Raw genomic sequence first — 26,134 nt, forward strand, 5'->3', positions numbered from 1 at the left:
GCCCTTGAAAGAGATTCACAGGGATTTGACCCTTTCTTGTTTCTCTTTGTTGTCCCATTGCTATGAGGTGAACTTTGCTTTACCATATACTCCCTGATACAATGTTCTACTTTGCTACAGGCTTAAAGGCAACAGAACCATGCAACTATAGCCTGAAATCTCTGAAATTATGAGTCAAAGTAACCTTTATCTCCTTTTCAGTTTATTTATCTCAGGTATTTGGTACAGTGATGAAAGGTTAATACAGAAGAGTTTGTGCTCTAAAACATGGAGTTAAATGTTATGTTTAAACTAGGGTTAAAATAGACTAGATTAATATATGGATGAGTATGCTTTTCAAAATTCACCTCTTATGCAATTCCAAATGCTGCATTTTATTAAATATAAGTTCTACCTTAAGATACACATTGGGCTGGAATGTGGCTTAGTGGTAGAGTGCTTGCCTAGCATGCATGAGTTCCTCAGTACCATATAAACAGAAAAAGCCAGAAGTATTGCTGTGGCTCAATTGGTAGAGTGCTAGCTCAGGGACAGTGCCCAGGCCCTGATTTCAGGCCCCAGGATTGGAAAAAAAAAAGATGCACATTAAAAATTTTTAAAGAACTTTTCTGCCGGGTGCCGGTGGCTCACGCCTGTAATCCTAGCTACTCAGGAGGCTGAGATCTGAGGATCACTGTTCAAAGCCAGCCCAGGCAGGAAAGACCGTGAGACTCCTATCTCCAAAAAACCACTAGAAAACTGGAAGTGGCGCTGTAGCTCAAGTGGTAGAGCGCTCGCCTTGAGCTGAAGAGCTGAGGGGCAGCGCCCAGGCCCAGAGTTCAAACCCCATGACTGACAAAAAAAAAAAAAAGACCGTTTCTGCTTGTCCTACACACATGTACTAGTTATTGCAAATAAGGGAAAAAGGGAAACCATGGGACCTATGTTTCTTTGGGCCTGGCTTACCTCACTTAATATAATTTTTTCTAAGTCTTTCCATTTCCTAACAAATGAGGCAATGTCATTCTTTCTGATGGAGGCATAGAATTCCATTATATATAGAACATTTTCTTGATCCATTCATCTGCTGAGGGGCATCTGGGTTGGTTCCATATTTTAGCTATGGTAAATAATGCTGCAAAGGCCAAAAGCTATGTACATATGACCATATAAGATGATGTTAAGTGAAATGAAACCTAAATAGGGACACAAATATCTTTTTTCTTTCTTGTTATTGTTTCTAATGTGTTTATAATGTACCATGTGATTTTTTTTGTTGCTTTGTATGTTCCTCCTCCACGGTATAACCCTGTTTTCACTGTATTTGATGTCAGTGCATTGCATCTTGTATATACACTTCTCTAATTCGGGGAGGGGAAGGGAAAAAACAAAATGTTATTAAATAAGGATACATGTTGACTCATTTTAACAATGAGATGTACAAAACACTATGTTGAAAATGAACTTTACAACTTTGGCAGGGGGAGGGGGATAGTTGTGGAGGTGGGAGGAAAAAAAAACAACAAAAAATAATTTTAAGACATAGAAAAATAAAACTAGGGGCTGGGCACTGGTGGCTCATGCCTGTAACCCTAGCTCCTCATGAGGCTGAGATCTGAGATTGTGGTTCAAAGCCAGCCTGGGCAGAAAAGTCCCCGTGAAACTCTTAGATCCAATTAACCATTCAAAAATTGGAAGTGGAGCTGTGGCTCAAAGTGGTATAGTACTAGCCTTGAGCAAAAGAGCTCAGAGACAGTGTCCAGGCCCTAAGTTCAAACCCCACAGCTCACAATAAAATAAAAGAAATAAAACTAGGGGTTGGAGGCTGACTGGAGGCAAGGAGGCAAGTAAAAAGGCTATGGCTGTATGGAAAGAGACACATGATGTGGGTCTGGGAGGCAAAATCTACAGGGCTATGTGTTGGGATGAGTAATAAGGAAATACTGACCCTTTTCTCCCTCACATTTCTGGCCTAGGGCCCTTAATAAACAGATGTTGGTTTATAACACTTAGTACCACCTATTATGCTCAATCTTCTCAGTCCAGAAATCATGTGCAATAACTGCAGTGACAGTTCACCAGGGCAGTTCTACAGGCTACTCCCTCTTATTCAGTGATTTAGGATCATCCACAGCCTCTCTTTTATTTAACATTAGGAAGGAAAGTTATTTGTGGCTAGGATCTCAGTTTTAATTTTATTTAATTTTTATTCATTTATATATTTATTTTGGTGCTAGTACCATGGCTTGAACTCAGGGCCCTTAATTTTTTCTCAGCTTGTTTGTTCATGACCGGGGTGTTCCACTATTTGAGTCTGGTCAAGTCCTTCCAATTTGGCATTTTCCTAGTAAACTAGAGACAGAACCTTGTAAACTTTTCTGTCTCTGCTGGTCTTGAGCCAAGATCTTCTGATCTCAGCTTCCTTGAGTAGCTACAGGCATGACCCATTGAAGCTCCATACAATTTCTATTTTTTTTACATAAACTGAAAAATTCCCTGGAGCATTCTATATTTTCTTCTAATTATTACCTTTTCTTCTTCTTCTTCTTCTTCTTCTTCTTCTTCTTCTTCTTCTTCTTCTTCTTCTTCTTTTTTTGGGTCGGTCATGGGGCCTGAACTCTGGGCCTGGGTACTGTCCCTCAGCATTTTAACTGAAGGCTAAGCACTCTGCCACTTGAGCCACAGCTCCACTTCCGGCTTTTTCTGCTTATGTCATGTTGGGGAATCAAACCCGGGGCTTTATACATGCAAGGAAGCACTCCTCCACTGAGCCACCTTCCCAGCCCATACCTTTTCTTATCTTGGGTAAATATTAAAAGGTTTTCCCATGGTGCAATTCTTGGCAAGATGACTAAATTTCACTTTTTTTTTTTTTTTTTTAGCAAATAGTTATTTAGCTCTTACATTCTACAGAACCTTTTGCATTTATAGTACTAGGGAGTGTTGGGATTACATAGATATCTCCTGTCTAAGGCAGGAAATCTCTATGATATCTACTAATAATCCAGTAGCATAAAAATGATAGTGAAAGAAATGTATCCATTCCAAACTCTTCTTAAGATGTCTTAGTACTGTAGACATCAGACAATAAAAAACTACATTTCCGGCTGGATGCCAGTGGCTTACTCCTGTAATCCTAGCTACTCAGGAGGCTATGATCGAGGATCACAGTTCAAACCTAGCCCACTCAGGAAAGTCTATGAGATGCCTATCTCCAATTAATACCACCCCCCTCAAAAAAAAAAAAAAGCTGGAAGTGGAGCTGTGTTAAGTGGTAATACATTAGACTTGAGGATGAAAGCTCAAAGAAGGGGTGCCCAGGTCCTGAGTTCAAGCCCCAGGACTGCCCTGTGCAAAAAAGATTTTCCTTACACAGAGTACTATACCTGAATTTGCATGAATTTATCCACTGAACAGGGTTCATTCCTGTTGGTTTCACCATTTTTTTTTAACTGATAAACTAAGTTCTGGAGATGTTTTTCTGCAGAAGTATTCCATTGACCTACAATAGCTTTGTGAGTATGGGATGCAGTTGGAGGTGGTGTCAGCATAGCCTTTCTAGTAGGCAGAAAAGCTGTTCTGGAAGTTGTTACTAAAGGCTAAACATTCAATTCTTACATAAAAAGCATTTCTGTTTGAAAGAGCTAGAGTGATTTGTTTCCTGCAACTAAGCCTTAACTAGTGGGCTCCAATATTGGTGGAGGTAAGGGACAACAGTGAAAGAAAGCAGACTTCTAGGCAAGATCATAATGATCAGGAAAGACTATGCGAGGCTCTAGAGAGAGGATATATTTGAAATAGTCCTTGCTTTACAAATAGGATTTTCACAAAAATTAGGAAATAGCATTTCAGGTTAATGGTAAAGTATGAATTAAAAGGTATAGTAGTTATGAAAGCCTGTGACTTCAGTCAAGGGTTGACTGAAGTAGTTTTTGCTGAAATATTGAGTAGCTTACTTGTTTTTAGTCAGTTTTTTGTTGTTGTTTTGCCATACTAGGACTTGTATTTGGGGTCCCTTGCCTTGCTTGGCCTTTTCCCTCAAGGCTGACACTCTACTAGTTGAGCCACACCTCCTGGTGTGCTTATTTGGAATAGTAAACCTTGACCATATTCTAAAGGTTTTGAAATACTTAAGACATAGTAATATGCAAAAAGATTATGTTTTGGGTCTTTTAAAAACTAATAAATATTTATATTGCACGTAGCATTTTACAACTGACCAATTTCAATAAACAACAAATGTTGTACCATAAAGTTCTTAAGAGTTTAATTCAGAAAAATATTTAAGTTTTTGAAGAGGGGAGTGGAAATATTAGAAATGACTCCTTAGGGAAATTAAAAGGGTAGGATACTTAGAGAATTAAGACATGATATAATTTTAGGAAGCTATTACAACAGAAAAAATGAGAAGCAAAGAGGGATTAAACCTCAAAAGTGATTTTAGAAAATATAAAAAAAAAGGGATGTATACAAGAGACTCCAAAGGTATAATTTATATCACTTGATGATTGACTACATACAAGCTAGGAGAAAGGAACTAAGTCTGGCTATGAGGACAGTGGTTCCATTACTACAAAGAGAGAACATGCGAGGATGTGCTGATTCTGCAAGAGATTTTAGAGTGTGGACTCTGGATTTACAGACTATGCAGTTGTAGCAGGTCATGTGAAAGCATTTGAAAATGCAGGGCTGGTAATGAGGAGAAAGGATTACCATACTATACCTGGAAACTTGCCTCAATATCTTATAACAATTAACTAAAAAGTAATTAATCGATCATGTATGAGGGGGTGCAGATCTATAATCTCAGTACCCAAGAGGCTAGATTCAGAGTTTGAGGCCATCTAGGGATACACAGTGAGATCCTGTCTCAAAAACAAAAGAAAACAAACAAACAAAAAAAACAACGAAGACTGGGGATATCACTCAGTGGGAGAGCACATGTCTAGAATACACAGTCTCTGGGTTTGATCCTCAGCTAACAAAAAAATAACTATGAAAAAAAAAATAACTATGAAAAAGCCATTTCCTATTGGTCTAAATACTCTTCATCTTCTTTTGTACATTTCCCTCCCATGATCATCTCTTGTATATCAGTTTTCTTCTGTTACCAACCTCCCCTTAGGGAGCTTCTACTGCCATCTTTTTTTTTTTTTTTGTCGGTCGTGGGGCTTGAACTCTGGGCCTGGGCGCTGTCCCTCAGCTCTTCAGCTCAAGGTGAGCGCTCTACCACTTGAGCTACAGCGCCACTTCCGGTTTTCTGGTGGTTTATTGGAGATAGGAGTCTCACGGTCTCTCCTGCCTGGGCTGGCTTTGAACCGCGATCCTCAGATCTCAGCCTCCTGAGTAGCTAGGATTACAGGCGTGAGCCACCAGCACCCGGCTCTACTGCCATCTTATCTCATTACTTCCAAATTTATATCTCCAGCCCAGGTCCCTTTGCAGAACTCGTCAGACCTGTTAGTCTCCTCAGTTTACTGGAAATCTTCTCTGTCTCCAGGCACTTCACACTTAACATGATGCAAGTTAAATTGACACTTGAAACTTAGTCTTCCCTGTAGTGTTCTTAAGGAATGGCACCACAGTCCACTCAACCACCCAAGCCAGAAACACCCACCACTAAACCCTTTCTACCATGACTATCTCTACATCCAAACAATCTGAATCTACCTTGTAAATGTCTCCTAAAATGATTCTCTCCTTGCTATTCTCACTTCCTGGGTCAGGCTGTTATCACCTCTCACCCAACACACTGCACTGGCTTCTTCACAGGTCTCTTAGTTTCCAGATCAAAATTAATCTTCCTCCTTGAAGCCATTCAGACATTCTTTACATGTCTTTTTTGGGGGGGATGGGGGAAACTTGGTATCTTATATTTTCAATCACTAGCTGGTACTCTACCACACCTGAACCACACCTCTAACCCTGATGGAGACATTCTGATTTAAACATGTCACATTCTTGCATATACTCCTTCCCACTTTGGCTGTAGCATAAGTTCCTCAAAATTTACTGTCTTGAAACAACAAATGTTTTGACTTTCATGATTGAATGGTTTATGGTTTGTCTTACTGGTTTGGTCAGCTCAGCTGGAAGCTTGGTTGGAAGTGAGGGGATGGGATCTAAAATGACCTTAATCATATGTCTGAAGGTTGGGTCAGAGTTAGCTGGGGGGGGGGGGGGGGGGAATAGTAAAATTTAGCCATGTGTTTCTCATTGTGGTGAAGGTCATGACAGTCTCTAAAACAGCAGAAAATAGGCTCCAACATGCAACTGCTTTTCAAAACTGTGCATGTATCAGCCCATTGAGTAAAGAAGCTACTGGCTAGTATCAGATTCAAAGGATGGAAAGGCTTGGGAAACCTGGGCTGACCACCTTTTGATGGAAGAGGCTTCAGTCATATTTCAAAGGAAAACAAATATATAAAGAGAAAGGTTTATAGCCCTTATGCAATCTACTACATTAATATACTTTACAAACTTCTTATAATCTCCATCCTGAGTATCTCTTATGCTTTATCACTTCAAAGTGGCCTGGGACTCTAATGGTATATCTGCTTCAAGAAAGACATGTTATCTGTTTTAGGCCTTTGTGTGTATTGTTCCTCTACCTTACTCTTTTGCTTCACTACTATTCAGACTTTAGGTTTTTCTTACATGTCACTTCCCCAGGGAAGTCTTTGATCCTTAAGGCTAGACTAGGTGCTCTATGGTGGTCCTTCCTGTGTCTCTACATATTTCATTAGACTGTGAGGTCTTTGGGGGGTAAGGATTGTGCTATGTGTTATCAATGAAGACTGATGTGTGGTAAGTGATAGATTCCTAATATAATTACCAGATACTATACTACTACCAGAAGTAGTAGTACAAAAGTAAGTAAATTAAAGGAAAAAAGAATTAATAAGATGGAGAAAATGTGATTCATGGATAGTCTTCAGAGATAAACAGTATTGTCATGATTTGCCAGAAAAATAAAAGTAAAAAGATTTGATGAAAGTCTTGAAGCCTTTTAGCTTTCATCATATCACACATAGAAAGACCATGAGAAAAAAAAGACAAAGTCCAGAGGGTAAATGGACATTAATCAATCAGCCACACAAATGAACATGCGACTTTAAAGTACAGTATATGTTATGAAGGAGAAACAGTATGAAATGAGGGAATGTATAGGGGTCCCATCTTGAAATAGAAAGGGCCAGGAAATCCTGGGCAGGCAAGACTATACACAACTGAAATCCCAATAACTTGAAAGGTAGAGAGACCAGAGGATCAAAGTTTGAGGTCAAGCAAGTCAAAAAGTTAACAAGAGGGCTGGGAAGGTGGCTCAGTGATAGAGCGCTTGCCTTGCATGCATGAGGCCCTGGGTTCAATTCCTCAGCACCACATAAACAGGAAAAAAAAAAGTTAACAAGACCCCATTTCAACTAATAAACATGCTATATACTCAATAACAGGTACTCTCTTCTCACTTCTTTCTTACATATTCCCCTCATATCTGATTCTTTGTATATGTACCTTCTTATCTGCTATTGCTTACACACGTATTTTTTCTCTCCCACTGATGTGATCCCCTCCACCTGCCTCTCCTGCCCTTTCATCTTTCCCAAGACTCCAGAGACCTGTACTTCTCTCATGCTCTCCAACCTCTGCCTAATTCAGTCCTAATTTGAAGAAAGACTGTTGCTCAGGAAATCTGCCAAGATGGCTGAGGGAACAATTGGGGCAGATGCATAGATGTGGGCCATGAGGAGACCAGGTGGCCAGCCCAGGTTTCCCAGGCCTATATAGCAGGAGGGGTGGGCCTGAACTATAGGATGAAGCTAGTGAAGCAGCAGCCAGAGGCTCAGTCCTGCTGCCTGACAGCAGACAGCCGGAGTGCTCACAGGCCACCCGGAAATGCTCTGTGGCCTGGATGGACTCTGAGAGTTGCCAGTTGGACATACTGACCTAGACAACCAATTAGGGCATGTTCAAGGTCTGCTGCACAGAACATACAGTTTTTTAAACAAGGCTAAATCCCTTGTTAAGAGTTGCTGATTTTACTCCCCTTCAATTTTCCAGATTTACAGTCATGGTAGGGATCAGACAGAAGTACTGAAAATCTGACACACATTGAACATTAAACTTAATGTTCTTTAACTTAGGCTCTTTTTTACTTTTGGAAGTGAACCAGATATCTGGGTAAACACAGAGGGATCTAGTAGGTATGCTTGATGAGAATCTGTAATGGGAAGGAATTTAAGATCAAGGTCAGGAATGATTAATATGCATGCAGGAAGTCATCAACATTGAAGCATAAGCAATATGAATCTCATTAAATCTTCAATAGCTTCCTATTGCCTGAAGGAATTGGTGGTATTCTAATGATTAAAGCAATAACATTAAAGTAGAAAACAGTACAAGAAAATTAATCTGACCCTTATAAAAGAAGCTACCGCAAAGTACTAACCAACCAAACTGAGTTGGGTGGGCAGCTGGGATTCTAGTCTAACATGCACCATCTCTTTGCTCCCTGAGTTGGAAGGCTCTACTGAAAGTGACTGGTGATAGACACTAGAGGACATGCATTCTTTTTAACCTTGTGAATTGATAATCTTCCCATGCTGAAGCTGCCCTGCTGCCATCTAGCTGTCTGTCCTGCCTCGTGCTCATAGGCTCCCTCATAGATTCCTCCTGCTGTGTTTTGTTACCCTCTTTTCTGATTGTAGCACCCTGAGCCCTGTGAGCAGCTAGCAATGCCCTGAACAGCTGTTATGCACACAGCAGAAAGCAGTGGGTGGGGAAAATGACAAAGGTAAGAGAGGAATTAGCTTTTGAAATCTCAATTATTAGAGAGACAGGTATTGTACAACATCAGTGGGTTTGTGGAGAATATGTTCTTTCCACTGCTAACCTAGTTGTTTAAATTTATAGGAAAAAAATAAATTTATAGGAAAATCATAATCTTACTGACAGTAACAGGATACATAAGGCCTTAAATGCAGTTAACACAGACTGAAGGAAAAACAAGGATGTGATATATAAATATTAGATATAATTTTCCAAATATTTCAGTAATTAATAAACTTTCTCTTGTGAATGTGGTAAAAAAATTTTAATAACTTTTAAAAATTATAGTGGGGCTGGGAAGGTGGCTCAGTAGTAGAGCGCTTGACTTGCATGCATGAGGCCCTGGGTTCGATTCCTCTGCACCACATAAGCAAAAAGAAAAAAGCTGGAAGTGGTGCTGTGGCTCAAGTGGTAGAGCGCTAGCCTTGAGCTGAAGAGTTGAGGGACAGAGCCCAGGCCCAGAGTTCAGGCCCCACGACTGGGCCCACCCCCAAAAAAATTACAGTTATATTACTAGTAGCTCTCCTTTGGGGGAGAAAACTACTTTAGAGTTCTAAAAATCACTTCAGAACTCCAAAATCATTTTAGAAATCTTTCTACTTAATGGTGGGAACATGGGTGATATTTATTCATCAGGCATTTCTATAACATCTTGTTCTTTTTCTGAGACAGGATCCCACTGTGTAGACTAGGCTAACCTAGATTCTGGCTTGATCGTCCCAAGTCTTGGATTATAGTCGTGTAACACTAATCTCAGCTCTTATGACGGCAACTATGATTAGCTATTATGGACTTGCTATGTGTCATGAACTTAGCCAAGTGATTCTTTAGTGGCCTATCTCCAAGATGGTTCCCCAAGGCCCAGCTTCCTGGTATTAATACCCTGTTCCAGTTCCCTGTCCCATTGTACTGTGTGATCAACAGCAAATGACACAAGTCATGCCAGCTCCAAATTATCTTCCCTTCTCTTATTCCCAGAGCACTATTTCATGTATACTGTCATATACATGAGGCTTCTTTCATCAATTAAGTAACTGTTTGGTTCGGCTGGGCAGTCACCTCCATCATGAAACTCCAAGCCCCTACCTCTGTTCTCCCTATGCACTATACCTGTTCTTTGAAATTTCATCTTGGATAACAATTTTTCCCCAAACCATCAGCCTCTTCTCTTTAACTTATACTTCCAGGCTATTCATTTCTATAATAATGGGTGTGGATAGAAATGAAATGAGTCTCTGTCCTCATCAAACCTCTAGCCTCAGCTAGTTTCTGTGATTCATTAGTTCAGTCCTCCTGCCCTTCTTATCCCCTGTTGTTTCTAGAACAATCCACCTAGAAAACTCCCATCGATATAGCTCCACTTTCAGTCTTATACTCAGGGGAGGTGCACACTGGGAAAAATCACAGTGTCAATGAGGGGCCTCAACAAATATACAGTAACGTTAGTTTGGGTCTCAGTTCTGTTGGGTAATTTTTCTCCTTACCCCTTATCTTACAGTAGTTTCTTCTACTATTTCCCAAACCCTATTTCATCATTTCATCTATGAACAGCAACAAGTCAATAGAGACAAGGAACTGCTCCAGTTTGGTTTTTTTTATACTCATGTGATTCTCTAACAGCAGCTACCTCAGCCTCTAAGTTCAGAAGGTTATAGTCAGTAAATTTGACTTAATATAAAATTTTATACCTGAATTAAATATTTATATAAACATATGAAATAGGATTAAACCTGATAAATTATACCACTAAAAGCATTAATAGTTGTAGAAAGAAGAACTGTAAACTATATTCTCTGACCATAAAGGAGCAATACAGGAATTAATGGGAAGAAAGAAAAGGTTTGGCCCCATGTGCTGTGGAACATATAATATGGGGGACATGCTAGTACTACTGTCCTCGGCTTAGGATACATGGTTCTTTCCCCTAAGAATTCTATCAATTCCAACATAAACCATGGTAAATATGGAATATCTGCTTTATTTACCTTGGTAAATAATTGCTGTCTGGTAAAGATAATCTAGATTATGAATAAATAAATGGTAAATATCTGTCATGTGTAGTGATGCCTTACAACAGGATTTTTTTTTTTTAGGTTTTCTACTGAATACTTGTTGTTCATGATTAGATAAAATACACTGCCACAGTTACTCTTACTGTACAACAAACTACTAGAACTTAACACTGTGGAAAAATACCCATGGATGCTGTGGGAATTCAGAAATCAATGTTTGAGGTTGCCTAATGCCCAAGGCCTTCTTCAGTCAAAAAGACATGAAGACTAACTGTGGCTGAAAGGCTGGATGGGATGACTTGAAGTAAGGGGTCCTGAACAGAGCCCCTTCACACAATTTCTCCAGATGACATGGCTTTCTCATAACAGCAACCACAAGGTAGATGGGTTTTCTATAAGATATTTCATGCCATGAGCATAAGTTTCCAGAATAAGACAGAAGCTTCAACCCTTCTATTTTTATTTTATTTTTTTTTGGTTGGTCGTGGGGCTTGAACTCTGAGCCTGGACACTGTCCCTCAGCAATTCAGCTCAAGGCATGCACTCCACCACTTGAGCCACAGAGCCACTTCTAGTTTTCTGGTGCTTAATTGGAGATGAGTCTCACAGACTTTCCTGTTGGCTGTGAACCTCAATCCTCAGATCTCAGCCTCCTGAGTAGCTAGGATTACAAGGCGTGAACCACAGGCACGGGCTTTCAACACTTTTATGACAGCCTCCCAAGTCACACAGCATTATTTCTCCATATTCTGTGTGGAAGTTGTCCCAAAACAATTCCAAGACGCACAGACCCCCCCACCCCACATTTCATGGGAAGAATATCAATTTTGATACTGCATGGGAAATGCTATTTTTTTCCACTATAGTACAGATCATGAGAAATTAATGAAAACCAGGCATAATTTTCCTCAGGAAAATACTATATTCACAACATTTGTATATATTTGGGGAGCTTACTTCCTACTGAAGGTAATAACCTTCAGATGTCAAGATTCTTCAACATTTATTTTTTATTTAGCAGGGCTGGAATTGAATATAGGTTTTCTTAAGGTAGAAACTTAAGGCTTGACATTTTACTATATGCAGATTTCTGATTCTGTTATAAGTGCTCAACCTACAATAAGCTTTGGGGAAGATTCTTTTTTTTTTTTTTTTTGGGTCCAGTCATGGGGCTCGAACTCTGGGCCTGGGAGCTGTCCCTCAGCTCTTCAGCTCAAGGCTAGCACTCTACCACTTGAGCCACAGAGCCACTTCCGGTTTTTTTCTTTTTGCTTATGTGGTGCTGAGGAATCGAACACAGAGCCTCAGGCATGCAAGGCAAGCGCTCTACCACTGAGCCATCTTCTCAGCCCCCGGAAGACTCATTTTTACTCTAGAAATTTCTACTACTGTAACCCAAGTTATACTAAATTCCATTTATTGAAAATGTTACTTCTGCTGGGTGCTGGTAGTTCACAGCTATAATCCTAGCTACTCAGGAGGCTAAGTTTCTGAGGATTGCAGTTCAAAGCCAGCTCTGGGCATGAGACTCTTATTTCCAATTAACCACCAGAAAATCAAAAGTGGAGCTGTGACTCAAAGTGGTAGAGTGCTAGCCTTGAGCAAAAGAGCCCCATAACTGATTTAAAATTGAAAAAATTACTTCTGGGACCAGGCACTGGTGACATAACCTGTAATCCTTGCTACTCAGGAAGCAGAGATCTGAGAATTGTGGTTCAAAGCCAGTGCAGTCAGGGAAGTTTGTGAGACGCTTATCTCCAATTAACCACCAAAAGGCCAGAAGTAGAGCTGTGGCTCAAGTAGTAGAGTGCTAGCCTTGAACACAATAGCTCAGCATGAGGGCCCTGAGTTCAAGCCCCAGGATTGACACACACATAAGAAAATTACTTTTATGAATAGCTTTTGCTGTCCTTCCTGAATATTGCAATCCTACCTCAGAATTTTGTTTCAATGCTCCATGCTTTCATATGCTTTCAGAAAATTAAAGTTGATGCACAATCAACTAATTTCTATGATGGTATTACACAAACTCACTGGTTAGTTTTGGAGGATAAACTCATTGTTGTAAATACTCGTCAAGACATGTATATAAAATAATGCACATATTAAAATGAACTCCAAAGATATGGAAGCAAAGGACCTTTTCCTTAATTTGTTTTTTCACTTTCTGATGACTATTCTTTACCCCATACTGTGTATTCATGTGCCCATTTGAGGGAAGGTGTGGGGAAGGCACAGAATCAGTGGAAAACAGGTGAAAAAGTGCAGCAGCAGGGCTCACTGGCTGCACTGGACACTGATGAAAGTGAACTACACAACTCATGGGTGGAGATGAGAGGGAGCAAATGGGAGAGAATGAGGGAACAGATGATACTATGCAAAAGAAAGGAAATATACTTATTATTATCTGATGTATGTAAAGGTAACCCCACTGTATATCACCTCTAAACAACAACAATCAAGTAAATTTTTTTGTTGTTGTTGTTGGTCGTGGGGCTTTAACTCTGGGCCTGAGTGCTGACCCTCAGCTCTTCAGCTCAAGGCTAGCGTTCTACCACTAGAGCTACAGCGCCACTTCCAGTTTTCTGGTGGTTTTATTGGAGATAAGAGTCTCAAAGACTTTCCTGCCCGGGCTGGCCTTGAACTGCGATCCTCAGATCTCAGCCTCCTGAGTAGCTAGGATTACAGCTGTGAGCCACTGGCGCCCGACTCATTTAAAAAAAAAGAAATACAGGTATCAAGATAATCAGAAGTGATCCCCATTTTACTATCAGATCCAACATTTATGCATTGTCAGGAGGGTAGAAAATAAATGGGTAGGCACTGAATCTCTGTCAAGTGATTTTTTTTCCCATTCTAGTCAGTCCATTGTGCACAGATAATTGCCTGAATGTGAGAAGTTAAGGGCAGATCTTGATAAATGCCAAAAAATAAACACAGGGGCCAATGTTGAAGAAAGTTAATTTGTATTTGAAATAATATTATTGTATTTAACTGAATTGTTAGTTTAAATAAAGGAGGCCAAATTTGGTATATGTTGATATGCACTGGATTTGAAAATCTGGTCAATTACTATTAAATCTAGAAGATTCTCCTCAAGTTACTCTAACGACATGTACTTGTCTAAACCTTTAATATTTTTAAATAGAGGTCTAGAGAGCAAATAGATTAGATTTGTCTGGTTATATAGTCATTATTGCCACTCAACTCTGCCACTATGAAGAGGAAGCTGTTGTAGAAAATGCACAAAAGAATGAGTCTGTCTGTGTTCCAATTACAATCTACTTATGGATGCTGAAAACTTAATTTTGGATTTTTTTCCAAAACTTAATTTTGGGTGATTTTTCATGGGTCACTAATTATTATGATTATTTTTATGTTTTTGAATCATGTGAAACTATGAAAATGATTATTAACTTGGTGGAACTACAAAGCAGTGAGCACCTGGATTCATTTAACAACCATTCATCTAGGTTATGTCTGGTTATACAGCAATGAGCAGTTTGGAAACTCCTCAGTGTCTAGTTTTTATTTCCTTTTTTTTTCTTTTTCTTTTTTTTAATGTCAGTTGTGGGGCCTGAACTCTGGGCCTGGGCATTGTTCCTCAGCTCTTCAGGTCAAGGCTAGCACTCTACCACTGGCGCCACAGTGCCACTTTCGGCTTTTTTTTTTTGCTTATGTGATGCTGAGGAATCGCACCCAGGGCCTCAGGCATGCAAGGCAAACACCCTACCACTGAGCCACCTTCCCAGCCCCTAGTTTTGATTTCTTAAGATGTCCACACTATAGGACTTCTAATTGCCAATGCATTAAAAGTGTCTGGATTTTATGTATCTCATCTGAATGATCTTTGGGTTTAGGGAGGAGAGGGATAATATACAAATTCCAAATTTCTATGCATCTCAACTTGTTTCATCATCCTAGCTAATATTGAATTTATGCTGATTTCCTGGCATATCTCATTGAATCCTTGTGCTGGCTTGGTTTTGATGAATAATCATACAGGATCAAATTCTGCACTTTCTACCAATGTCTCCACTACCTGAAATTTGGCTGTGCTGTAATTTCTACCACTATCAAAATAAAGACAATTACATTGTCAAAATAAAATAAAATAAAACTTAAGAGACTAAAATCAAAGTGAATACTTGTTGACAAGAATAAACGTACTTTCCTAAATGTTGAAAAATAATCAAACTAAAATGTTACCATTTTGTAAACTATTTAGTTAATGGAACTAGATTAAGATCACTAATGGCAACTAATACCCCCCCCACACACAAAATCCCACAAAACACAACCACAACAATAACAACACCAATCAATAATTGCCTACGAAGTGTTCTTGCCAAAAAAAAAAAAAAGTCTCACTTAATTAAAATCAGGCTCTGGATCTAACTGTTAGTTTACAGAGGAACATGTTAAACAACTCCAGTGGAATATAATACAACCTATAAAATTCGAGAAGTGAAAAGCTCCAAAGGTCACACAAACTAACCAGTTGGTTCAACAAATAATTTTTTTTATTGTTAGTATTAAGGAGTTGTACAAAGGGATTATAATTCCAAGAACAATTCAGTACAATGCTTCTTGGACAATGGCACCTCTTCCTTCACTTTCCCCAATTCCCCACTTCCATCCCTGCCCGAAGTCGCATAGTTAATTTTTCATATAGTGTATATTGAATACCATGCATTTGTTCACTCATTCTCCCTCCATTACTGTGCCTTCCCCTTGCCACCCCAAAATAGATAAAAAAGAAAAAGAAAAATAAAACACCACCACCAAACCACCATCACACCTCCAAACTATGTTTCCATTTCCTGAAATTTGTTTCAGTAAGTGGTATTTTAGATGTTCAGAGGAGTATTATACCTGTTCTTTGCCTGCCTGCCTGCCTTCCTTTCTTCCTTCCTTCCTTCCATCTCTCCCTCCTCCCCTCCCACTCTCTTTCATCAGTTGTGGGGCTTGACCTCAGGATCTGGGCACTGTCCCTGAGCTTTTTCACTCAAGGCTAATGCTCTACCATTTTTAACCACAGTGCTATTTCCATTTTTCTGGTGGTTAATTGGAGGTAAGTCTCAAGGACTTTTCTGCCTGGACTGGCTTTGAATCATGACTCTCAGACCTCAGCCTTTTGATTAATTAGGATTACAGATGTAAGCCACCAGAACCTTGCAAAGTTAACACCTTTGAGTTCCTCTCCTAAATGTATCCTCCTTTAGTCTCTTTTGTGTGTAAATGCATATTGCCCTGCATAAATTGCCATGTCCAGTTGTGCTTTAGATCTAGTTTCCATATATGAGAGAAAAAATGTCATTTGTCTCTCTGAGCTTGGCTTACCTCACTTAACATGATTTGTTATAGGTCCATCCATTTCCCTTCAAATAACATAATCTTATTCTTTCTAAGGGATGAGTAAAATTCTATTATGTATAGGTACCACATTTTTTTTGATCCGTTCATTTATTATAGGGCCTCTGGGCTGTTTCAATAACTTGGCTATTGTGAATAGTGCATCAACAAACATGGATGTACATGTTTCTTTAGAGTATCCTGGCTTTTAATGTTCTGGGTAGATGTCCAAGAGTGGTATGACTGGATCATAGGGAAGATCTACGTTTAGGTTTGTTTTTTTTTTTTTGGATCCAGTGGTGGGGCCTGAACTCTGGGTCTAGGCACTGTCCCTCAGCTCTTCAGCTCAAAGCTAGCACTCTACCACTTGAGCCACACAGTGCCACTTCCGACTTTTTTCTTTTTGCTTATGTGGTGCTGAGGAATCGAACCCAGGGCCTTATGCATGTAAGGCAAGTGCTCTACCACTGAGCCACCTTCCCAGCCTTATGTTTAGTTTTTTGAGAAACCTCCAAATCACCATCCAGAGTTGTACTAGTTTACATTCCCACCAACAGTGCAAAAAGGTTTATTTTTTCCCCACATCCCCACCAGCATTGGAATTGTTCAAATTCTTGATGTTGGCTAATCTAACTGGGATGAGGTGAAATCTCAATGTTGTTTTGATTTGCATCTATGGCCAGGAATGTTGAGCATTTCCTCATATGTTTATTTTCCATTCTTCTTCTTTTTAGAAGTCTCTCTTTAGCTCTTTTGCTCATTTATTGATTGGCTTATTAGTTTTTTAGAGGAGGGTTAATTTCTAGAGCTCCTTGTATATTTTGGATATTAGGCCTCTGTCAGATTAAATAAGTAAATCTGAAGGAAAAAAAAGAAGGAAAGTAAAAATTTACATCCTCTTCTATCCATATTGGTCAGGGCTACAGAAATTCTCTCGTGTCTTAAGTAATTATATAAAATATGTTCAACAACTAGTTTTGGCATTGAATATTGGGCAATGCAGGACAGCGAACCTTACAGAAAACACACAAGGTGAGCCCACTTTGACCATAGAGTTCTGCTTTGGCAAACTTCCCAGCTGTGATATTGGGTAGTATTGAGATGCTCAAACAGAGCACAGCACTTTGCTACCTAGTTAAATAGCTAAAGAGTCTGGCAGTTGCAGCCTGGTGTTGGCAGCTCATACCTGCAATCCTAGTCAGGAGGCAGAGATCTGAGGATCATGGTTCAAAGCCAGCCTGGACAGGAAAGTCCATGAATCATCTCCAATTAACCACCAGCAAACAGGAAGTAGTGCTGTGGCTCAAAGGAGTAGTGTGCTAGTCTTGAGCAGAAAGAGCTCAGGGACAGTGCCCATGCCAAGTTCAAGCCCCAAGACTGACCAAAAAAAAAAAAAAAAAAAGTCTGGCAATTGGGCTTTGTGGGTAAAGATATTGGGAAAGCAGCATCAAAGTGTGGGAAGACATACAAGGTCTGTCAGACTAAGGTGCAGCACCCTGAGAGCTGAACAGACATTCCAGAGGCTGCAGTGCTGGAAGAAGTGGGAATCCCAGTCCCAGCTCAGTCAAGACACTGGGACACCTCACAGAATACTTCAGGTATTCAACTTAGATTTTAGAAAGACCACACCTGAAGAGTACAAATCATGTCCTTACAGCAAGAGTGGGAAAACTGAAATGATATATCCAGGTTACACTTCAAAACAAGGTCTGAATACCAATTTGCTTTTGTAAATAAGACTTTATTAGAACATAGCTATGCTCATTTATGTTATGTCTACACTGCTTTTGCACTACTTTGGCAGAGTTGTAACAGAGACTGTGCCATTTACAAAGCCAAAGATATTTGCAATCTGGTTCTTTACAGAAAACTGCTGACTTCTACATAGAATAAGGCATCACCAGGATTAAAGACCAAACATAAACAGATCTGCTCTACCAAAGAATAAAGCCAAGCCTGACAGAATCAAACATTACCAGTAATTTAACAATAGTCAATGTGTCTTAAAGAAAAACAACATAAGAGCGCTAGCCTTGAGCTGAAGAGCTGAGGGACAGCGCCCAGGCCCAGAGTTCAGCCCCACGACTGGACACCCCCCCCCAAAAAAAAAAAAAAAAAAGAAAAACAACATAATCACCATATTATTCACTGTGTCACATGTATAATTAAATATTACATGTGAAGAAGCAGAAAATTTTTATAACCTACAATCACATTGTAAACCATCATTAAAAAAAAAGCCGGGCACCCCTGACTCATTCTTGTAATCCTAGCTACTCAGGAGGCTGAGATCTGAGGATCACAGTTCAAAGCCAGCCCGGGCAGGAAAGTCTGTGAGACTCTTTTTTTTTTTTTGGGTCCGGTCGTAGGGCCTGAACTCTGGGCCTGGGCGCTGTCCCTCAGCTCTTCAGCTCAAGGCTAGCACTCTACCACTTGAGCCACAGCGTCACTTCCGGCTTTTTTCTTTTTGCTTATGTGGTGCTGGGAATCGAACCCAGGGCCTCAGGCGTGCAAGGCAAGCGCTCTACCACTGAGCCACCTTCCCAGCCCCCTGTGAGACTCTTATCTCCAATAAACCACTAGAAAACCAGGAGTGGTTCTGTGGCTCAAGTGGCAGAGCACTTGCCTTGAGCTGAAGAGCTGAAGGACAGCACCCAGACCCAGAGTTCAAGCCCCACAACCAAAAAATAAAAAAATAAAGCAGCCAAACAGAAGCAGAACCCAAAATAATCCAGATTACAGAATTAATGGACAAGGACTTTACAACAGCTGTTCAAGAACTTAAAGGAAAAGAAGGATATAATGACTGAACAGCTGGGAAATTTTAATAGCAAAATGGAAATTATAATTTATAAAGAAGTCAAATGGAAATTCTGGAAATGATAAGCACAATATAAGAAGGGGGAAAAGATTTTATTTTTTTCTTCCTTATAGTGCTAGGTAACAAACCCAGAGCCCCATACATGCTAGGCAAGTGTTCTATTACTGAGGCACACCCTCAATCTTAGACTTCTCATCTTTTAGCTGTACAATGTGAAAAATAATATACAAATGTAATTGTATATCTGGTATATTCTTCAAAACAATCCAGCTTTGGGGAGACAAAGTGGGTGGAGGTATAGAAGAAATAAGAGTAGCCATAGTTAATGACTATGACTATCCTGAATTAACACCCCAGGATTGGTAAGAAAGGAAAGAAAGGAAAAGAAAAGGATGGAGGAAGAAAAGGAGGGAGGGAGGGGGAAGAGGAAAAAGAGGAAAGAAAGAAGGAAAGGAAAGAAAGAAAGAAGGGAGGAAGAGAAAGAAAAAGAAAAGGGAAAGAAGGAAAGGAAGAAAAGAAGAAAGAGAGAGAAAGGATGGAAGAAAAAACAAAGGAAGGAAAAGGAAGGAAGGAAGGAAGGAAGGAAGGAAGGAAGGAAGGAAAGAAAGAAGGAAGGGAGAAAGACAGCCCATACTGGAACTGGGTACTGATGGCTTACACCTGTAATCCTAGCTATTCTGGAGACTGAGATCTGAAGATCACAGTCAGAAACATCCTTACCTCCAATTAACTACCAAAATTTTGAAAGTGGAGCTATGACTCACGTGGTTCAACACAACCTTGAAGCAAAAAGCTAAGGGACAGTGCCCTGGTCTTGAGTTTAAACCCCATTGCTAACACATAATTAATTAATTAAAACGACACCTTTTTTCAGTATTTATACACATATAACTAATGAAAAATTCTACTTTCATTTTCTGGCTATCAACAGAACTATAGTTCACTTACTTGCCTTCCCTATTACTTCCCAGACTCATTAAGCAAAAGAGCTTGCATAGTAGTTTCAGGAGCTCAACAGAAATCTAGTAAAGAGAGAGTTGGGCACAAAAAAACTAAGGAGCACAGAGTTCCTAGGGCTGGGGATGAGAACTCTGCACTGAGTCTAGAATGTTCCTGGGAACATTTCAGTCATGGCCTAAAAGGCTCTTTGACTCCAAGAGATTAACCAGGGTATGTAAAGACCTAGGAGGAATTTTCAACACAGTAGATGGATAAAAAGGGGAAGAGAGTATAGAGAAGAATCTTCATCAATTTACTCTTCATTTTCTACTCTGAGGGATCAGGGAATATGTGGCAAAAACATTCGTCTATAATTTAAAACTATTGGACAGAACAGAGAGGAATGCTTTCTTCACTAAAACCTCCCCATTTTATAGTCAGAAGATCTCCCTCACAGTTGTGGCAGCACTGTGGGACATGGAGAAATGGGTTATAGGAACCAATAACTTGTTCTAACTTCCCTACAATAATTGTCACACAGAGTTTTCTAAACCACCATTTGTCAGAATGTAAGTGACAGAGAATAGAGCTGAGGAAGGGAGGGAAGGCCTGAGGAGGGAGGGAGAGAGAGAAGGAAGGAAAGTAAATGATTTCTGTAATCTACAAAAAGTTTATTTATGACACATGTAAATTACATACATTTATATGTCTATATGTTTATGTGTGTGTATGTGTGTGTGTGTGTGTGTGTGTGTGTGTGTGTGGTGTGTGTGTGTGGCTTGGAGGTTCCTCTGCCTTGATTATATCATCAGATTCCTTACCATTATCTGCAGTGCACAAAAATGAAAACTATTCAACATTACTTCTTATAAAAAAAAAAAGGAAGAGTAATTAAATTTATAAATATTGTTTAGACTGGAGCCTAGACTTTAAGAGCTGTAAACTGACTGCACTGTCATGTTGACCCCATTCTTCCATGTCCAAAGTACCTACATCAGCTTGTCCTTATGCATCCATCACCACATTTTCCAGTGAGTCCTTACGCATCTCCACTAACACAAATAAGTGAGGTCTATACACACAGCAACCTCGTTCCTGTCTGAAAGTACCTTCCGCTTTTCTTCTTACATACATTTATACTTATCCAGTCTCACCTGAACTTTCTACACTAGTTTTAATGGAATGCATGCAGTATAGAGGACTGCGCCTGGGGGGGGGGGGGGGGGGGGGAGGGCTGGGAGCCAGTGGCTCACACCTATAATACCAGCTACTCAGGAGGCTAAGATGTGAGGACTGTAGTTCAAAGCCAGCCTGGGCAAGAAAGTCTGTGAGACTCTTAGATCCAACTAACCAGAAGTAGAGCTGTGGTTCAAAGTGGTAGAGGGCTAGCCTTGAGCAAAAGAGCTCAGGGACAGCAACCCAGGCCGACTTCAGGCCCCACGACTGCCAAGAAAGGGCGGGGGGGGGGGGGGGGGGGAGAGGAAGGGCTGAGATCTGGGGGGTCAAGTTTCTCAAGTGGGAGCAGCAAAGTGCATGCTACTCTACGGCTCAAGTGGTAGAGCGCTGGCTAGCCTCGAGCAAAACGACCCCAAAACACAGAACTCGGGGACGGCACCGAGGCCCCCGCATCGGCACGGTACAGGAATCACCGCTGTTCTACGTAAAGGGCGTGCCACGGAGTCAACGTACGCGAAGGCCCTGAGCAGACGGCGGACGCTGCTGCGACAACAACAGTTACCTCACAACAACCCCACCGCCGACGCGCCCGACTTCTAAGTAGCAAGCCGCTCCTTCTCAAACGGCGGGTTCTTCTCCCTCGGACCCGGAACAACCTTCGAGTTCCTTCCCACAGAGACTCGGAACCAGCTCCTTTCCGCCGGTCAGCCGCCGGCGCGCCGGCGGACCTAACTAAAACCTCGGCCCTCCCTCCGAGCCACGGCCGTCGGCCAGTCCGCGGGCGGCACTCGTTCTCTCCGGTCGCCGGGAGGGAACGGGACCTGACGGTTCCTCAAAGGACACGCCCACAGAGCCGCGCCCGGGAAGCCGAGCTCCCGAGCGAGACCCGGCGCGGCCCCGGGAAACGTCCGCCGTGGGCCGCTGTGTAACCCTGAGGTAAAGCGAACCCGGAGAAAGTAGGTTGAACAAGTGTGCGTCCGCATTCCTACGGCGTGTCACCGGGTGTGAGAAGCACCCAGTGCCGCTTGGGGCCCGGGCGCGCGGCGAGCGCGGGTTCGAACCCTCGCGGGGTTGTTCCCGCAGGTACTTACCTCGGCGGGCGAGCAGGTGGACAGCGCTGGGCGCCGCCATCTTGGTGCCGCTCACGTGGTCTCAGGCGCCCCTCGCAAGCTCCGCCCCCTGGAGCGGTCCAGCCACTGCCCTTCTGAAGACCCAGGGCGCTGAGCCGCGGGAGGTGAGAGCGCATGCGCTTGCCCCGGAGAGGCTAGCTGCGAAGAACAGCACAGGGCAGTGGCTCCAGCACCCGGGCCAGCAGCCGCAGTTCCTAAGCTGCCTTTGAGCCCCTGGGGCCCAGGGGGGTTGGAAGAAGCCTGTCAGGTAAGCGCGGCCTCCCATATTTATAGCATCAACATTTTGGTGCATGGAAACCCGAAGTTAAGCAGAAAGGAAAAAAATAAAGCACAATCTAGTGTTCAACATAGCCATTCGCGTCTCTGCCACTCTGTTTAAACTATTTCCCTGCGTTCAGCTGAAAAAGTAAAATTGGATTCGAAGTCATCAGCTGCCCCGTTTGCTGTCCTAGTCTCCACATTCCTCTGCAGAGGCTCCAGATAAAACAGTATCTGTGTGCCACTGCCACTGCCAAAGCTAAGTATGTTCAGGGGACTTCTTTTTCCTCCTAAGGACTTATTGGGGGTAAAGGTGGCAATAGTAACTTGAGTCTTAACCCTAAATTTGATGTTTAAAAGGATGATGCATGTCAAACTGCATTAGCCAAGAAAAAAAAAATGGAGTCTACAGAAGGCCAATTAAGAGTCAAGTGAGAGCTGGGTATCCCTATTGATGATGGTTCCCATTTTTGCCAAATCCATTGCTCTGGGGTAGATCCCATCCTGTCATGCACCAGGTATTACTCATCTTGGTAGACTTTGTGCTCAGCAGAGAACCCAAGCAATGTCTGGTAAAGGAACTGACCAAACTGAGACTGTAGCAGTTTCTGGACTTTATATGCAAGCAAGTGATAAGAATTCTTTGTGAATGTGCACATTGTCTTTTAATGTTGTCTCAAAAAAGCAGAGGACGGAATTTATTTCCATAATCAGTCAAAACCTTGACAATTTAGAAATGAGTTAAAAAAAAGAGTCCCTTCTTCACTCTGTTTTCATACCACAATCTTATTGCCCAGCCTGCCACCATGTGCATGATTACAAACCTTGGCCCTTTACATATTCTTATTAAGACTTGCCTTTTCAACTCATCATAAACATCAATTCTTAGAATACTTAACTCAAACTTATCTACTATTATTGTTATTGTTATTATTACTGCTATTTTTACCAATACTGGGGTTTGGACTCAGATCCTCATGCTTACTGGGGTTGCCTACCCAGCTGGCACTCTACTATTGCAGCCACGCCTCTGGACCAGCTTTTTGATAGCTGTTTTGGAAATAAAGTCTCTAGATTTCTTCCCAGGCTGGTTTTGAACCTATATCCCCCAGATATCAGCCTCTTAAGTAGCTAGGATTGTAGGCATGAACCACTAGCACTCAGCTCAATAACCATAATAACCTATAAACCTAGATCACCTTGAACAATAAAAAGAAATAACATTTTTCAGTAAGGTAAATAAGATGTACAAAGATGAGAGGCAATGTACTCCTACAGGTTACTAAGTTCTACAGACTCAGATCAGTTCTAGGTTACTAAATGTGGTGTATTTGTCTTCTGTATAACAGAAGCCAGCAAACATAAGAGCAGCAAAGGAGCCTGAGTTTTAGCTGGGTACTGAGTCTCAGGAAGTGTGCAGAACAAAGATATGTAGAAGCTGCTAGTGAAATGTCAAAAGTCACAAAATCCACTTTCACACACATCTGAAATAGAATACACATTCTTGTTATTTAGTTCATCCATACCTGGGAGAACAAATGCACAATCTACTCTTCTGCAACTTGAAGGAACCATGTGGCACCAGCATAATGGAATTCCATTGAGGAAATCCCTCATAAATTCAGTACAAAATGTAGACATCTAGGATTAGCTAGAAATGGAACAGATGTAAACTTTCCTAAATGAACTTGCTTTTTCACTCATCCTTGATCTTGCTTTTCTCATGACACATCCTTCTAACATTAAGAGTAGTTAGTATATGCACTCCCATCATATATATGCTGAATGCATATGACCAAAATAGAGAGTTAGAGCACTGATCCCTTGCAATTTAAACTTCTGATGATTCAGGACATTCAGAGTATTTACTTACAATTTTTTATAAAGATTATCTTTACAAAGGGGTTTCCATTCAACATACCAGTTTATGAATAACTTCGTAGCATCATGTGTGTTGGCGGGGGGGACGGCGCACATTCACACAAGTGCCATTCCTAGAACTTGAGCTCAGGGACTGGGCTCTGTCCTTGACTTCTTTGCTCAAGGCTAGCCTTCTACCACTTGAGCTGCAGTCTCATGGACCTTCCTGACTGGGCTGGCTGTGAACCATGATCTTCAGCTTCTTGAGTAGCTAGTATCACAGGCATGGGCCACCGGTGCGTGGCTATAATGCATCTTCATCCATGTTACCCCTTTCATAACTCTCTCCCATCTTTCTTTCTTTTTTTTGGGGGGGGGGGAGGGGTCTGGTCGTGGGGCCTGAACTCTGGGCCTGGGCGCTGTCCCTCAGCTCTTCAGCTCAAGGCTAGCTCTCTACCACTTGAGCCACAGCGCCACTTCTGGCTTTTCTTTCTTTTTGCTTATGTGGTGCTGAGGAATCGAACCCAGGGCCTCATGCATGCAAGGCACACTCTACCACTGGGCCACCTTCCCAGCCCCAAAAAACTTGGCGGAATTTTTTTTTTTTTCTGGTAGTGGGGCTTGAACTCTGTTCCTCAGCTCTTAAGCTCAAGGCAAGCGCTCTACCACTTAAGCCACAGCGCCACTTCTTCTCTCCCATCTTTCTCAACCCACTTATCCATCTCCTCAATTTTCCTAGTTCTATTTTCAAATATATACATTGACCATTATAACTGCATTTGCCCATCCTTTCTCTCTCCATTCTCTACCCCCCAATTCCCCTTGATCTCAGCCCCTACAAGTAAGTCGCCTCTTCTCATTCCATTTCTGCCTATATGTTCTTACTGTGAACTGAAGGACTAGGGCCTTGCATATGCTAGGGAAAGTCTTTACTACTGAGCTATATCCACTTCCCTTAGTTATTCTTTTTGTTTAATTTCAGATAGTTGTATGTGGGAATTACAACTTACCATGCCCATTTATATGCCTACTGCTTCTTGATCAGAAGCACCTTAGCCATCATTCTCCTCATCCTATCTACCTCTTTCCCCAGATTCATTTCATGTTTCCACTTCCTTCATCACATATGAACACTGAATTTTTGACTGTTTTTTCCTCCCATACCTTTTCTCATTCCAGCCCTTAGTTTTTTAAAAAAATATTATTGCTATCTTTAAGTAGCTGTACAAAGGTATTGCCCTTTAACAAAGCAGTTTATGAATAAAATATACCTTGATCAGTGTCACCTCTTTCAATATTCTCACTCACTCATCCCCTCCCACCCTTCCCTCACTCTTCTTAATTTTGTAGGATATACATTGGATCTTGGGTATTTACTGAAAATATTACAAAAAAAGCCCTTAGTTTTTTGTGATAGTCTTTTATGCAGTGTGGTTGGCCTTGAATTCCTTATGTGTCCCAGGCTGGCCTTCAGCTCGAGATCTTCCTGACTCCTGAGTACTGGGATTTACAGGCATCCATTACCATGCCCATATTCAGATTTTATAATTGAGATTCTTGAATAAAAAGTTGAATAGTTTTTCAGAACTATGATTCAAAAACCTAAAGGATAATTTCTGTGTCCTATATGTTAAAATACTTTTATTGTGATTAATTTTTATTGTTCTATAGGTCTTTTACTTGGTTTTGAAAATATCAGGCATCACTAGCACTTTTGAGAATCTTTTAATAAATTGCTTATAAAACATGTCAGAAAAAGCAAAAAAAAACCCCAA

General features: G+C 41.1%; 1 protein-coding gene across 2 annotated transcripts in view; it reads right to left on the bottom strand.

Annotated features, from left to right (window-relative positions):
* Metap1d (methionyl aminopeptidase type 1D, mitochondrial) overlaps positions 1-22,262 on the bottom strand; it is a 99,204-nt gene extending 76,942 nt beyond the window's left edge. For both annotated transcript variants that reach the window (XM_042694168.1, XM_042694166.1), the window contains exon 1: positions 22,203-22,262. In XM_042694168.1, coding sequence (XP_042550102.1) covers positions 22,203-22,242 — 40 coding nt within the window. In that variant the 5' untranslated portion in view covers positions 22,243-22,262. The remainder of the gene's footprint in view (positions 1-22,202) is intronic.
* Between the last annotated feature and the right edge of the window lie 3,872 nt (positions 22,263-26,134).

The sequence above is a fragment of the Dipodomys spectabilis genome, unplaced genomic scaffold (genome assembly GCF_019054845.1).
Source record: "Dipodomys spectabilis isolate Male_0828 unplaced genomic scaffold, ASM1905484v1 ptg000174l, whole genome shotgun sequence".
Lineage (NCBI taxonomy): Eukaryota > Metazoa > Chordata > Mammalia > Rodentia > Heteromyidae > Dipodomys > Dipodomys spectabilis.